General features: G+C 53.9%; 2 protein-coding genes across 3 annotated transcripts in view; one reads left to right on the top strand and one right to left on the bottom strand.

Annotated features, from left to right (window-relative positions):
* Nucleotides 1-5,647, top strand: part of FANCI (FA complementation group I) — a 24,190-nt gene extending 18,543 nt beyond the window's left edge. Inside the window, exons 30-37 of the mRNA XM_066196078.1 lie at nucleotides 35-122; nucleotides 428-612; nucleotides 1,215-1,271; nucleotides 1,351-1,410; nucleotides 2,119-2,205; nucleotides 3,247-3,342; nucleotides 3,841-3,966; nucleotides 4,726-5,647. Coding sequence (XP_066052175.1) covers nucleotides 35-122; nucleotides 428-612; nucleotides 1,215-1,271; nucleotides 1,351-1,410; nucleotides 2,119-2,205; nucleotides 3,247-3,342; nucleotides 3,841-3,966; nucleotides 4,726-4,791 — 765 coding nt within the window. The 3' untranslated portion in view covers nucleotides 4,792-5,647. The remainder of the gene's footprint in view (nucleotides 1-34; nucleotides 123-427; nucleotides 613-1,214; nucleotides 1,272-1,350; nucleotides 1,411-2,118; nucleotides 2,206-3,246; nucleotides 3,343-3,840; nucleotides 3,967-4,725) is intronic.
* POLG (DNA polymerase gamma, catalytic subunit) lies at nucleotides 4,398-15,413 on the bottom strand. Of its 2 annotated transcripts, none has more exons than XM_066196079.1 (23): nucleotides 15,299-15,413; nucleotides 14,308-14,932; nucleotides 13,817-14,012; nucleotides 13,274-13,441; nucleotides 12,885-13,031; nucleotides 12,585-12,664; nucleotides 11,962-12,144; nucleotides 11,693-11,853; nucleotides 11,359-11,482; nucleotides 11,064-11,288; nucleotides 10,795-10,915; nucleotides 10,539-10,610; nucleotides 10,306-10,425; nucleotides 9,965-10,125; nucleotides 9,799-9,852; nucleotides 9,592-9,709; nucleotides 9,013-9,148; nucleotides 8,676-8,922; nucleotides 8,475-8,597; nucleotides 8,005-8,176; nucleotides 7,531-7,739; nucleotides 6,294-6,451; nucleotides 4,398-5,217 (listed from the first exon to the last, which is right to left on the bottom strand). In XM_066196079.1, exons 1-23 carry the CDS (start codon nucleotides 15,411-15,413, stop codon nucleotides 5,156-5,158), a joined length of 3,777 nt encoding a protein of 1,258 aa, XP_066052176.1. In that variant the 3' UTR covers nucleotides 4,398-5,155. The 2 variants fall into 2 exon arrangements, with proteins under 2 accessions (XP_066052176.1, XP_066052177.1); XM_066196080.1 differs by having other exon boundaries at nucleotides 10,306-10,422; nucleotides 15,299-15,346.

The following is a 15,413-nucleotide window of genomic DNA, read 5'->3' as shown; positions in this document are numbered from 1 at the left end:
CAAAAACCTGTTTTGTTATTGATTTCTGTCTCAGCTGCTGGTTCTGGGTCAGGTGGATAAGGTCCTTGAGGAGGTGGATTGGCTTATCAAGAAACTCACCAGTCTGGGGTCAGACACATCAGGTAATGAAAGTGATCCAGTTCTTACTGTTACATATTTGTCAGAAACAGATAAAGACAGAGAGCAAAAAGATATTTGAGAACTTTGAGATAGCATCATCTGAGGTCAGGTTAAACTCTCCCTTGTGCTGGTTCCATATGAACCAAGTAAGATAAGGGTGTTGTCATAATATCTCTCCAGTGATTATTTTCCCCTTGCCCCACTGGGTCTTTATGCATCAGACACAAAGATGGTGTTTTGTGCCTCCCACCTGCACTACTGGATTCATTAGACATATATTCACCAGATATTCATCTCTTTCTTCTAGAAGACTCCTCTCAGGCATCAAACCAAACTCAAGCTCTGGAGAAAGGTGTAATTCTGCAGCTGGGAACTCTTCTAACAGTCTATCATGAGCTGGTGCAGACTGCACTCCCAGCAGGGAGCTGTGTGGACACACTGTTGAGAAGCCTCAGCAAGACATATGCAATTCTCACTTCCCTCATCAAACACGTGAGTGTGCTCTGCTGACAGTGGGCTGCCTCTGAGCTAAAAAACCTTCTCCCCATCTGCTGCAGCAAGCTCACAGTGACCACTGGCAGCAGCTATGCTTGGAACTGGGCTGTTGATCTCTTGAAGGAGTTGAGCCCTTGTTCTGTTGGCTTTTATGCCCTCAATTTCATGACCTTTTTGAGCAGTGATAGTTGTACCAGTGGAGATAAAAGGAAAGCTTCTCTCCAGCTGAATTTGGCTTTGCATGGCTTGAAGTTGCTGTTTCCAGTGTGTGCTGTGGGTTCTTCTACACAGCTGTGTGCACAATAAAGGGCACTCACTGTGTTCTCACCAGCCCTGCCCTTGCCACTCACTCCCATGCCCTGAAGCAGGACCTGGGGGATCTGGGCCATCAAACACAGGCCTGTGGAGCTCATTGAGACGAGGTGGTGACTGCCCCAGAGCTCTCCTCGCACAGCTCTGGAATGCACACATGGATTTGGGATATAACAATCCACTGAGGAGGATAGCTGTGCAAATCCTGCCCTCCCCACTGTGCCATTGTATGAGCCTGGATACAGGATGGAACAGCACACCTAGAAAAACTCATGTTTTCCTTGCAGTATATCCAGGCTTGCCGCAGCAGCTCAAATACGATTCCAGGAAGACTGGAAAAGCTGGTGAGTGTGAGCAAATTTCTGGGGAAATGGCTCATTGCCTTGAGTTAGGAGTAACACGAGCTTCTCTGCTCCTTTACAGGTGAAGCTCTCAGGTTCCCATCTGACCCCGCAGTGTTACTCATTCATTACTTACGTACAGGTAAGGCCTAAATTAACTGGCAGAATCACAGGCAGTCTATCTGATGCTGAGTGGTGTATCAGCTTCAGTACACGGGCACCCTTGGGGATTATTAATCTTCTTGACATGACCTGAGTTTCTTACAGTTCAAGCTTTACTTTGTCAAATATAGCATAAGACATTTCAGCACCATTGGGACTGAGCATGCTGATTGCTGCTTGAGCAGGGAAGGAGCTGGGTTTTAGCTGGGTTTTTTTCCCCTCTGTTCATGTGGGTTTTTTTGGATGAGATTAATACTGCTGTTAACCACAATGGCAAATAAAGGTCAACAACACTGCAGTCATCACGGTGTGAAGTAATGTGGGTGCCAAAGATTGCAGTGCTGGAGCTGGGATTTATCTGCCTGCAGAATAACTGGGTACTTGTGTGAGGACCACAGGAATTGTACAACATATTGGGGAAGGTGTCATGGTGTGCAGAACTATCACTATTGGGGACTTCTCATTCATTCACATTTCTGAATGTATAAATTATGAAATTAGTTTCTTTCTTCTTTCTTTCTTTTTGTTTTTTAGATCACACGTAATTCCACCCTTATATCACTACCTTTTTGTTATCTAGCTGATGATGCTGTTAGCTGGCTAGAGCAAGGACTTCTCTGGCCTTTCTTGGCTGGCCTTTTTTTCCTGCTTGCCCTCTAATGACACATCTTTTGGCATCCCCCTTTAGAACATCCACAGTGAGAGCTTAAGCTTTGTAGAAGAGAAGAAAAAGAAGAAGAAAGACGATGAAGCTGCTGCAGTCTCCACAGTAATGGTAAGACTGACTCACTCCATTAGAACATGGGCTGTAGTTGCAGGATCATATACCCCCAGGCTTGTGGTACCTGGTGGCTTCTTACAGATCACCAGACAATTTGTCATTTGGGCCTTTAAGTAAAAATCAAATTTCATTGACTTCAGAGTAACTTCAGAGAAAAGTCTAAAAAAGCACAAACAAATAAAATACAACAACAACAACAAAAAAAAAACCACAACAAAAAAGCCATCTTCACTAAATGCAGCTTAAAATCCCATGGACGTGAAACAAAGGTCAATCTGGATAGTATGCCTTGTCTGATATTTTTACCATTTGGGGTAAGCTATGAAATTACACATATGGGAACTGATTGCGCCCTCTTTAAGTGTTTCTTAATTTTATCAGTACATTTAAAGATGAAGAAAGGAATGGATTCCACTAAAGTAAAGCAGTTGAAAATAACTGGATTATTTATTTGGTAGCAAGTGAGCAGGCTGGCAGGTTCCTGGTCCTTGATGTCCTTTCTTTGTGCTCCCAGACAGCATTTCCTCCGTCTCGTCAGCTGTCCCAGACATTCCTGTGATGTTAAGGGTTTAAAAGCCACAAGTATGATCTTCCTAGCTCTTCCCTGAGTGTGTGGAAACAGGCTGAAATGCTGCATGTCCTTTACCACTCTGTCACCATGGGGAACGAACACCAGTGGTGGTAAATAAGCAGGACAACAATGTGGTGATACGTCAGAGTGCTCCTTGCTTGGATGGCCTGTGCTTGTGACGCCTTGGGAGAGCTGGAGCAGAGGAGCTGCTGACAGGGATATCAGGGCTGTGGAGTGCAGGCAGAGCACAAAACAATGCACAGGAGAGCCTCACTGCAGAACCACCCTGGGTATCAATTTAAAACTAGTGACAAAGCTGGCAAGGCTTGCTGGGTGGGGCAGGACTGGTGCAGAGCAAGGCTGCTGAAGACTCTTTTCTAAACTGGGAACGTTGTGGTCTTCATGTCGTGCTAAGTGCCACTGTACCCTTCCAAATCTGACCCATCTCACTCCTCACATTTCAGGCCAAGGTGCTTCGGGAGACCAAGCCAATCCCAAACCTGATTTTTGCAATTGAGCAATATGAGAAGTTCCTTATCCATCTCTCCAAGAAGTCAAAGGTAATGTAAAGCAGAGATCTTCTGTGACCTGAACCTGGGGGAGCAGTGGCATCAATGGCATGGTGGAGGGCTGTTTTTCAAGTCTCTCTTAATGCTCAGATTAGGAAGGTGCAAGGACCTTTCAGCCCTTGCCCATGCTCCTGGCCCAACGCTGCTGAATTGTTGCCACATTGACACCAGCCTGTGCCAACATCAGTCCTGCCTGTGACCTGTGGTTCCTGGTGGAGCAGGAACATGCACACCTCCTGCTAGCTTTCCTCACTGTCATGAAATGTACCATGAGGTCCTACATGAGAATGAGAGTAGCTGGCAATCACTTGGCTTTTAGGAAAATCTAAATAGTCCTCTGGACTGCATGGGGGCAGGTGCTTTTTCACCCACTTTGTGCTTCAGTCCTGCATTATTACTGTGATGGACTCTGTCGCAGTGCTGTGCAAAGGACATGGCAGGGTAGAAAACTAAACTCAAGATGCTCATGGCTTAATATTTTCCCTGCAGGTGAACCTGATGCAGTACATGAAGTTAAGCACCTCACGGGATTTCCGCATCAACGCGTCCGTGCTGGACAGCGCCCTGCAGGAGCAGAACTCACTGGAGGCTGAGAACGAGCCGCACAACGACCAGGTCAGAATTCATTCAGCTGCTTTTACTGATAGCTTTTCTCCTCTTCAGAAGCCAGCTGTATTTGTGAGTTGTGCAGGAATGCGTGAGGTTAGAACAGCTTGTCTTCCCCGGGTTAGCTCTCACTTTAATACTAAGCTGATAGGAAGGAGTGAACAGTTTCAGAATACCCCCTACACCCCAGCCCTCTGCCTCGAGCAGCCTTTATTTTCATGCACCAGCTCTGTGTCCCTGGTCTTGGGGAAGTGAAAGTGTTGGCCAGGATCAGACCTTTGCAACACAATGCAAAGTGGTTTTGTATGCAAGTTTTTGTAGATAAAGACCTGGCAGGACAAATTCTACAAGGCATCATTCTCCTCAGACCCATCTCTACTGCATAGTGCTGGTGAAGGCAGTGCAATGTGCTGGGAAAAAAAAAAAAAAAAAACAAACAATTTACTCTGCTGATTGTCCAGGTTTTTATTGATGCTTCTGTCCATATTTTCCTGAGTGTTTCAACCAGCCAAAACCCAGGACAGAGTCCCTGTTCTGTGCCACTGGCAGCCTGTGGACTAAGTTCCAGCATGAACTGGGGAGGGGGTAGCCCATGGGGAAAGTCTCACTGGCTGACAGGAATCCCATATTCAGGTCATTTTGTTAGTCACAAAAAAAGAGCTAAACCCTGTTCTGCACAGCTGGCTTCCTGCTCTAGGTAAACATTCCTTAGACTACTCACACAAAAACAATCACGCTCTACTGCTGCTCTCACCCTCTCCTCTCCAGAGCAGCACAGCGGAGCAGACAGATGAGAACCAGGAACCCAAAAAGAAGAGACAGAGAAAAAAATAAACTGGGGCTGCTACCACTGCCTCGTCACAGTGCCTGTTCCATGGTGGACTCTCCTTGGTCTCGGAGGCTGCAGATATGGAGATGAAGGTTTATTGCTTCTCTTGCCAAATATTTATGCCTTCTTCCTTTATGTCCATGGGAGCAACTCTGGCCCTTGTCTCAGGTTCCACAGCTGACTGCTGCCATCAAAAGTGCCTCTGATATCTGAACGTACTACTAGGAAAATCTTCCCCAGGAACATCCCTTCTTACAGCAAAATGGAAAGGGAGAGACTGGGATCAGTCCCTGCCAGAAGATCTGCTTTCGGAAGGACATGGAGGCTTTGGCACACGGTGTGGACAATTGTCCTGGCACTCTGGTGTCATCACTGCTTCTCCAGTGAACCTTTGGTTATTTCAATTATCTGATATATATCCAGTGCTTCCCCTGGAAGACAAGGGGACAGTCAGTTCCCTGCGGTACACTCAGACTGTGCAACGGAAGAGAGCAATGGTTGGGATCTGCTTTAGTTCAGAGCATCTAGCGCAGAAAGCTCTAAATTTATTCAAACTTCTTTTTTGGCTTTTGGTGAGAATGCAGAAACCAGCACCAGCAGGGAGCTGGGAATATGAGCTGTTCTGTGTTGGAGTTGAAGCTGCTGTGTGCAGCTGCTGAGCAGTGAGAGGCCACAGCTTCCTCTGCCCAGGCTGGTTTTGCACAGTTTTGCTGTTACGTTTTTGCTGACCCTGATTGTGATGCACTTGTTTAATTTGCCTTGTTCTTGGTGAAAAGTGCCCTTTTTGCCGACAGAGCACAAATCCTACTTCTGAAAGCACACTTTGCCTGTAAGAGTCTTAATAAAAGTTACTTAAGGGTGGAGCATCTGATGTGTGCAGTGACTGAGAGAACAAATCTGAGGGCAGGTTCTTCCCTTATCTGGGAAGGAGCTGCTGCACAGTGAGGAGCTGCTTTCCCACCCACGAGTTAAATGTTTGCCTGCAGCAATTAGAGGGTTACATTGAGTGCAGACAGCGATGACTTGAGGTCTTGGGACTGCTGAGGAAGCACCCAGCAATGCCAGAGTGGTTCTCTGAACAGAGCTGTGCTTGGCTAAGGGAGAACAGGGAAGGAGTGAAAGATGGAAAAGTTTGGATCTGCAGGGCAAAATAGACAAGTTGTTGAGGTGCTTCCTTTCAGAGAAGAAGAAATTAAGTTTGGTTTGTGTTAAAAGTGCACAGGAGGGCTCCTCCAAGGGGCACAAAGCATGGGAGAACAGAGCCAGGCCTGGCTCATCACTGTCACAAATATTTGGAAAGCAGCAGCACGAACTGCTCGAGGACTGAGGAAAGAGGGGCAGGCTCCAGCACGGTGGTGTAGGTCAGATGATGTGTGAGGAACCAAGGGGTGCCTCAGCTGAACAGAGGAGCCCTCAGGGAACGACTGCTGAGGCCAAGTGCTCTGCTTAATCTGGGAAGGCTCATGCAGAGGAGATTACAGGGGGGAGCTTCCCTGACACCACTGACCTTGAGGGATGCCGTACTTCTCCATCCCCATGGGATTTGATGGTGTCACACAGTTCATGGTCACCTCCTTCCTTAAGCACTGGTCAATATCCACTGCACTGAAGAAAGCCACTGACTGTGGCAGATCCTGGAGGCCCAGTTTGTAGGCAAACATGCACCTGGAGAACAAGAAAGCAGGTGGGACAGTGCTGGACATCATCCTTGGCCTTGTCACACACAGTTCCAATTAGCCACATTTACCAAACACTGGCCAGCACACCTCACAAGGTATTATGCACCCACATCATTCAGCAGGTGGGGGACAAGGCACTTTCTAAGTCCTGGATTACAGGAGGGTCAAGTGTTGCTGAAGTGGGCATGGGAGGAACAGTAATGGTGCCTCCCTGCAAGTAATGGAGCCTCCTTGGGAAAAGGGAAGAATCCAGCCCCTGACTGCTGGCTAATCCTCCGTGGCAGGCAAAGCAGATGCAGGATTTTCCCAGCAGGAAGCCCTGTGCTCGCAGGAGACAGCACAAAGGCAGGAACGTCAGGGTGCCTGTCCCTGCTGCGGCAGCAGAAAGGCTGTTTGTGGCATTCCTGCCTCCACACAGGAGAAACAGCTCACCTTGGCCAGCTCCTGTGTAACCAAATACCCCACGGTGCTGGGAGGGGGATCCGGCAAAGCTGGCTGTGCCAGAGCTCGATCAACAGGAGTCCTTGGAGGTCAGGAGCTTTCTAGGCTGAGCTTAGTTTTGCATGGGGCAGAGAAGCAGCAGGAACACCCCACACTGTGGGAGGGGTGACAGCGCTGGTGCTCACAGCAGAGATGAGCCATGCCCCTTGCTGTCCCCTGAAGGCAGCAGGGGATGAGGGATGGGACAGTTTCAGGCTCCCAGCTCCTCAACCAAGCCCAAAGGTTGCTGCCATGTGACAGCTGCAGACCTGAAGGGAGCAGGAAGTGATGCACTGGCATCCCAGCAGTGACTGGCTCAATCCCTGCAGGGCCAAAAGCTGATGATATGCCCCTCTTGCCAGCACGTTATCCCTGGAAATCAAAGCTGAGGTCCATTTATAGCCAACTGAGTCACACAGGAAGGAACTGCAGCCTCCAGTGCTGCTAACTTGCCCTGGGCAGAAGAAAACTGCTCTGCACCAGCTTGGTGTAGGCAAAACCAACCCCAGCCCCTGGGGCTTGCCTGTCCCACTCCGGAGTCACTGCTGCTCCTCTCCAGGAGACACCAGAGCCATCACAGCTCACCTTGTGAGGAGGTTGGTGATCTGCAGGGCCAGCGCTGCTCGGTAGCGATCCTGGTGCTGCACCAGGTACCGCACCTCGTCATGGATGCTGATGCAGAAGCGCCCGTTGATGTCAAACTCCTCAAACAGCCACTTCATGGCAACCAACATGAGGTGCAGGTAGTCAACAGCCGAGCTCTGCACCACCCAGTTCACTCTGCTGGTCACAAACTGGTGAAAGCAAAGAGATGGACAGTTAGAGAGCACTGCAGTCAAGGGCATGGCACCCATACAGGACAGCTCCTGGGAGAGATCTGTTAAACTCAGGGTGGTTGGGTTTTCTTGATGGCATGGAGATAAAGGCACAAAGGGTTTCCTGAATGGCTACAAGAGCCTAGTGGGTCTCCAGCAATCTAAGAGGGGCTGAACATCAGGCACTCATTTTGGAATAGATAAGCAAAGCCAAAATCTCAGCAGCCCAGAGCTGCATCCTTACCTCCCCCTTGACCATGGCAGGCTCCAGGGCCCTGCTGATGTGACAGCCCAGCACTGGGGTCTGTGGGGAGGGGGATAAGGCAATGCTTTCCAGCTTGTTGAACATCTCGGACTCGGTGCCCCCAGCCCACACTCTTTGCTCCACCACATTCCACTTCTTCCCATGCCGGGTCCTGTGGGCAGAGGGGAGGTTTGCTGGAAGAGTGTGAGGGGGCTGCAGGTCACCATTTGAGACCCTCCAACACTCCCTTCTGGTTTGGGGAGCAGGACAAGACCCTGCTAACTGTTCACTGGCAAAGTGGGGGAGGCTGACAAACCCCAAATCAAACCTCCTTGGCCATGCAGGAGCATGAAGGAAGGACCAAGACTATCCAGCCCCATCTCCCTTCTCTGCCCACTGCTCATCAGGCTGCAGCCCTCTCCACCTCACACCCCACTGCCACAGAGCTGTGCAGGGTCAGACCATCTCACCTCTTCATGGCTTCTCTCTGGAGCCGCTGGACATCCTGGCCCGACACCGATCCGTCCTCCGCCCTGTCCACAGCCAGGTCCAGCTTCGTCACCAGCCACTCTCCCTCCTCAGAGAGATGAAACCTGGAGGGGAGAGAGAGTAACCCAGCTCCCGTGGCACGCGTGGCAGCCCTGCCCGCACTGTCCCCGGGCAGCACCCACCTGCGGATGCCCTTGGTGACGGCGTACATCTGCTGGGCCTTCTCGCGTGCCTGCTGCTGCGTCAGCCGGTGGTTGAACTGCATCAGCAGCCGCTCAGCAAAGGGCTGCCCCGCCCCGTAGATGCGTCCGTAGTTGAAGACCTTGGCGTGCTCCCGGCTGATGCCCACGGTGGCAGCTGTCTTGCTGTGCAGGTCCGTGGCGTTGCTCTTCTTGCCCTGCAGCGTCATCCAGCCAAAGGCCGTGCAGCCTGTAGGAGGGGAGCAGAGGTTGAGAGGGGATCAGGGTGAGGATCAGGGGGATCACCCCCCTGCCCTGCAAAGCCGCTCCCACAGCTCACCGTGCATGCCAGCAAACTGCGCCTCGCCCAGCACGGCGGCGATCCAGAGCTCCTGGGAATCCACGTCTGCTCCCACCAGGGAGTAACCAGGTGGCACCTGGACCATGGCTTTCAGCTCGCTGCCCACCCGGTCAGCCTGCAGGACATTATGCCCAGGTGAGCACATTCCTCTCCTCCTCCAGGGCACAGGAGCAGCCTTCCTCCCACAGCCACAGAGTGCTGGCACCACACTCCCTGTGCCCCTAAGTTTTGCTCTCAATGTCAAAACCAGGTTTGACCCATGTGGAGCATCACCCACTTGGTTACTCCAGCAGAGAAGAAGGGGAGCTTGAGAAAAGACAGAAACTGGTACATTGGTGTTTTCTTTCCCTTTCACTACATCTTGAAGCTCCAGAGCCTCTGCTGACCACTTCCCTTCTCCCACATGAAAGCACATCAACAAGAGGACCCCAGCTCTGGCCCTGCTACACCAAATTCCAGTATCTATATTCTATTCCAACCCAAGCTGAGAGCTCCCATCAGTCCAAAACACAGATGAAGCCGCAGAACACTCCCACAGGGATCCAAGTGTGGCCATACCCGGGCGTTGCTGGCTGTCAGCCAGGTGGGCTCCACCGCCCGGCGGGTGACAGTGCCTGCAGTCACCACCTGCGGCAGGATGGCTCCATAATCGTCCTCCTCATTATAGTCAGGATGCCTAGGACAGAGGCAAGGATGAGCATCACCCTGCAAGAGCCCTCCTGGCATGGGGTAAAGGGAACAACAGTCCAGATTTGAGTACCGTACTTGGTCACCACACGAGGCAGCTCCCCTTTCTTCAGCCACACCACCATCTGGGAACTGAGGGGACACACGGCAGGTGAGATGCTGAGGCCCCGTGCATCCACACAAACTTCCCAGTCTCAACACAGCCTCCACCCTCAGGGGTGTCACCATGAGAGCAGCTGCTCACCTGATCCGCTTGTGAGCATTCCTCCAAAACGAGATCATTTTGTTAATCTCGAGGGCTCTTGTCCCGTGGGTGCGGCCCACAGCAGCCCGCAGGGTGCCATCCTCCATCTGGGGCAGGAAATCCTTGGCAAAAGGGCTTCCCACGTTGTTATCGTTCCCATCCTTCAGCAGCAAAAGAGCTGTCAGGGCTCAGCAAGCCACCACTCCACATCAGCAAAGCTCTGTGCATCCTCCTGTCCCAGCTACAGAGATGGATTTCCCCCACCCAATCCCATGGGATGAGATCCCATGGGTCCCAGCAGCACTGTGGGGCCAGGAAGAGCCCCAGGAGCCCCAACTTGCCTTGTGAGGCAGCTTGAAGAACCAGCACCCAGGGATGTTGACATCGTTGTAGGGACCATTGCCATGGTGGAACGAGGGCTGGCTCTTCCTCTCTGCACACCTCAGCTCTTCCATCTCCTCCTGCAACCAGCAAAGAGAGGCAATGCCAAGAACATTTTCAGGCATGGCAGGAGGGGGAAATTAAGGAAAGAGAGATCATTCCACCACCCCATTCCACAGGAAGCCCCCCTTACCAACACCAGGCTCTGGTGTGCTTTGCTTGTTTTCTCCTCTGCATCCACCTCAATCCGGCTCAGCTCCTCCAACTGCAGCAGAGAGGGACCGTGGGGAAGCCAGATCAAACACCAATCCTCCAGTAACCCTTATTAAAGGGAATTTCTTACTTGCAGCCCCAGGAGCTGCACACAGGGCTGGTTACTGCATGCACAGAGGAAGAAGCAGAGCCCCACATCTCCCTCCCACCAGGGAACCCTCCATCCCTTCCTTCACCTTCTGCCAGATCGTGCTGCTGTCCATCACCAGCAGCTCGTCCTCTACAGCTGCCTCCAGCCCCGGGGGCTGCTCCTTGCCCTTCTCCAGGCAGTGCTGCCTGTACAGGTTCTCAATCACCCTGGCAGAAGAGAGGGCAGGGCTGACACACCCACAGCAGGGCCCAAGGCTCTGGGGCAGCACCTGGGCAGAGCACCAGGGTGCCAGGTAGCTCCCAAATACCCCTGTGGGGCAGCTCCCAGCCCAGAACCCCATTACACCCCTCTCACCTGTGTGGGCAGCAGGGGCCGTCAGTCTCTAGGGGGGCTGCTGGCAAATTGTCCTGCCGTCCTGGCACCAGGTATCCCCAGCCATGTTTTTCTGAGTAATGGAGGGGGAAGCCGTCCCAGGCCAGGCGCATCAGCTTCGGAGTCACCCTCATCTGCAGGCTGATGTGGCTGGGACCAGGCACCCACCCCTCCTCCTCTAGGCGTGGGCACAGCTTGCGGTACCAGCTGGGGAGCAGCAGAAAGGGGTCAGAAAGTACAGGGAGAGTGCTGGGGACACTCAGGGTCCCCAACTCACCCTGGGTGGCCCGGCAGGTGCTGGAGTCTCTTGGGCTGCAGCGTGACCGTCTCCTTCAGGCGCTCCAGACAGAGCTGGCTCGCAGAGACCTTCAGCTCCTCTTCCTCACTGGGGGGACCAGGGTCTGGTGGGGCAAGGAGAACTGGCTTGCAAAGGGCTCTCTGTGCTGTCATCCTGGGCACAGGGACATCAAACCAGTCTCCCAGTACATGCAGCAGCATGGGACATAGGCCAGTAATGAATCACCCTGCAGCACCAACAAACCCTTTGTCTGGGCACCCCCGGGAAGGCAGCCCTGGAGCATCCCTCATCCCCAGGGATCACCTGCGCTCACCCTCCTGCCACTCCTGTGCTGACTCTTCTGCATCCACTGCTGCTGGGGAGACTTGGCTGTTCCCATCCTGACCTTTCTTCTTCTTCTTCCCTGGATTCTTCTTTTGCTTAAACTCCTGTGTGTCCCATTCGAGATCCCAGAGCCAAGGGTCATCCCTGTACCTGATGAAACACAGTTGTCAAACCACAGCTTTGCTCCTGTCCCTCACACCCACCCACAGCCCCCCATGGACCACCTGAGCTCCTTCCTGCAGCCCCAGTCCGTGGTACCTGTGCTCATGTAACAGCTGGCAGGCATCGTTGGCCAAGTTCATCAGGGACTTCTTCATCTCCTTTTGCAGCTCCTCATAAATACCCTGAGCATCATTCAGGTACCTCTTCCAATTTCCATTGACTGGCAGGTAGGACACTCCCATCTCCAGCATCCCTGCAAATGTGACAGGGTGGGGGCACCTGGACCCCAAAGCAGCAAGGAATTAGATATCTGCCAGAAGGGTCTGGCTCTGGAAGCACCAGACTACAATAGCTATGGATCTGTCTTCACCTAAAGCTTCCCAGCCTCACACAACCCTCGATGCTCTTCCCCTAAACCATAAGGATCCCTGTATATTCTGCCTGCCCTGTGCAACAACCCCAAAACTGTATTGCTCCAGACTGCCTCAGGAAGCCTGCCCACCTCCCTCAGCCACTGTGCTGCTGTTTATTCCTGATGTTTATTCCTTTATCCCTGCTTATACACGGGAAGGGTCTAAAGTCCCTCCTGAAAAAAAGTTCAGGACACCATAAGGACAAGAGGAGCTACATCTCATGCCCAGAGGGACCGTGACCCTCCCCACCGCCCACCAAGCCCACAGCCCCCTGGCCAACACCAGCCAGAGCCTGGCAGCTCTCACCTCTCCATAAACAGTGGCAGCTGTTCTTGAAACACCTCATGGGTGGCCTGGACATCATGGGCACAGTATGACATCAGGTCCTGGGGACAGCAGCAGGTGAGAGCAGGCAAAGCAGCCATCCCTCTGCCAGCACAGGGCAAGGCATCGGGGCTGCAGGAGCACAGAGCAGGTCACAGCCCCATGCACACCCAATGTTGCAAGAAACGGCAGCAAAATGCAAACTACCCCAGCAGCTACTACCACCCTGCTCCCCACTCTAGTTCCTGCTGCCTGTAAGGATGGTGGGATGGCCTCCTGCACCTGGAAGTTACTCCTGATGTCAGCCATGGTGCCCTTCACAAAGATCTCCCGTGCGTCCTTCTCCAGCGGCTCCCCGCCGACGTAGAGCGCGTGCACATCAGCCAGGTTGTTGATGCTGCTGACGTGCACCCAGTCCCACGAGGTGATCTGTGGACAATGGAGAAGTCAGACAGTGTGGGAGGATGACCAGCTGCAGCCAAGATCAGGAGGAGTAAAGGATGGTGCTGCTCCAGCTTAAACCAAGGCCACCTTATCTGAGCTCCCACTGACTGGAGCTGCTCCAACAGCTCCCACTCTGCCAGCGCAGGAGCAAATGGCCCCATCACAGGAGCACAGTCACAGGTCCCCTGCCACCCACAGCCCTGCCAGCAGCTCAGCCCCTCACTCACCGCCGGCCCCTCTGCCTTGCTGCGTGTTTTCCTCATGTGCTCCTTGACCTGCTGCATCCCCCTCCTCTTGCCGTGCTTGGCAGCCATCCAGAGGCTGCGCTGGAAGCCCGTCAGCCCCGAGATGGCCATGTGCATGCTCATGGTGTCCAGGAAACGCATCTTGGAGCCCTGAGAGAAAAGAGAGGGTTTGGGATATGCTGGAGGTGCTGCAAGCCCTCTGCTCAAGCTGTTTTTGCTAAGGGAAACTTTGCCTTCCACACTCCCCTTTTGAGAGCCAAAAGCATCCCCAGTGCAGGCTGTCAGTTGTTCAAAGGTTCCTGTCACATCCCCAACTGCCACCCTGCAGCTTCCAGCAAGCCCTAAAGGGTGCAAGAATATTTTCCTCTAAAGGGATCCAGCCTCAACCTTTTCTGCAGGAGAAAGTGAGCACAAACCTGGGGTATCTGTGCAGAACAGCATCTGTCAAAATAACCCTCAAGACCCAATGCAAATGATTATCTGGATAAGAAATAGCCAGTACAAAGCAAAAGCTCAGTGGATCACCTGGATAAGGTACTGCTCCTTGATGAACGCCCGGTCAAAGGCCACATTGTGTCCCACCACTATTCTCTCCATCCAGTCCTGTTTGCTGGCACAGCTGGCACCTGCTGGGCTCTCCATGGGAATGAGGTCGGCCAGGGTGAGGTGGCTGGACCAGGAGTAACGCTGCTCCAGCAGCCGCCTGCTGCACCACGAGTACCTGCAGGGGACACGCAGTACCCACAGCTGTCACAAAGCACCTACAGTGCCATGGGGGGCTGAGCAGGACCCCAACTGTGAGAGGGAGGTGACCAACCCCGGGGAGTGCTGTGCTTGCTAAGCAGGACATACACCCCACATCCCACAGCCACACTCTGGGGCTTTGTTGTGTCTTCCCTGCAAGCCAGCAGTGGATTGCAGGAAGAGGCTTCGCTCAGGACCATCCCCGTCCTCTCCAAACTGTGCCCCCCCAGCCCTGCTGTGACCCCAGCGTCCCTGCTGGCACTGCATCTCACCAGGCGTGCGGGGACACGGCCACGGCCAGCGTGGGGCAGTGGCCATCAGCCATGCACACCTCCACATCGAACACCAGCGCCCGCTCCTCGGGGAAGTCGACGGGCTCCGCTTGCCCGCCGGGGCCGTAGCGGGTCCAGCCCGGCTTCCACGCCCACTGCTCGGGCAGCGGGGGCACCTCGCAGCGCAGCAGCTCGTTGGCCGCCTCCAGGTAGGGCAAGCTCTGCTTCTGCGCCAAGAGGCGAAAGTGTTCGTCGATGTTGTCCCCGTACATGCGGGGCAGCCGCAGGTCCACGTCGGGCAGCGTGGAGGTCTCCTTGCCCCACAGGTCGTGGCGCTGCAGGTGCCGCACGCTCCGCTGGACCTCCTCCGCCGAGTAGCGCACCCGGGCCCCGCGGAAGATCTGCTCGTGGAGGGTCCGGGAGAGCATCTGGATGTTGAGGGGGTTCATGCGCCGCTGGCCCGCGGCCGTCTCCTGGCTCGGCTCCTCCGGCAGCGGGCGGCTGGCCGAGGAGCCGGACGAGCACCGCCGGGGCTGGGGGCTGCAGCCCCTCGCCGAGCGCATCCAGGACACGCGTCTCATCGTTCCCCCTGCCCTGGGATGTGCCCCAGCACGGGCAGCTGGAGCTGCGGGGAGAGAAAAGGCGAAGGGTGAGCTCAGCACTGACCACCACGCCCGCCATGCACGCACTGTCCTGTACAGTCATGCACTCCTCTGTACAGCTGTGCCCCCATGCAGCCGTGCCCCCCATACGGACGTCTTCTCTCATATAGATGTGTCCCCATACAGATGTTTTCCCCCATAAAGCCGTGCTCCCCATACAGCCGTGTCCCCCATACGGACGTTCGTCCATACAGATGGTTTCCCCCATAAAGCCGTCTCCCCAAAAACCCGCCCCCCACAAAGCCGTGCCCCCATACAGATAGATGCTCGCCCATACAGATGTTTCTCCCATACAGATGCTTCCCCCCCAAATTCCCCCCGGCTCCCACCTGGTCCCCGCAAGCGCCGCAGGGGCCTGGACCCGCGGGCAGATCCAAACCGGGACGCCCGGGGGAGCTTCCGGCCGCGGTGACGTCCCGTCCCGTCCCGCCCCCTCCCGCGCAT

The sequence above is a fragment of the Chamaea fasciata genome, unplaced genomic scaffold (assembly GCF_029207755.1).
Source record: "Chamaea fasciata isolate MVZ Bird 193981 ecotype frontalis unplaced genomic scaffold, bChaFas1.0.hap1 SCAF_14, whole genome shotgun sequence".
NCBI classification, from domain to species: domain Eukaryota; kingdom Metazoa; phylum Chordata; class Aves; order Passeriformes; family Sylviidae; genus Chamaea; species Chamaea fasciata.
The sequence above is the reverse complement of the archived record's forward strand: the minus strand, read 5'-3'. Positions and strand labels throughout refer to the sequence as shown.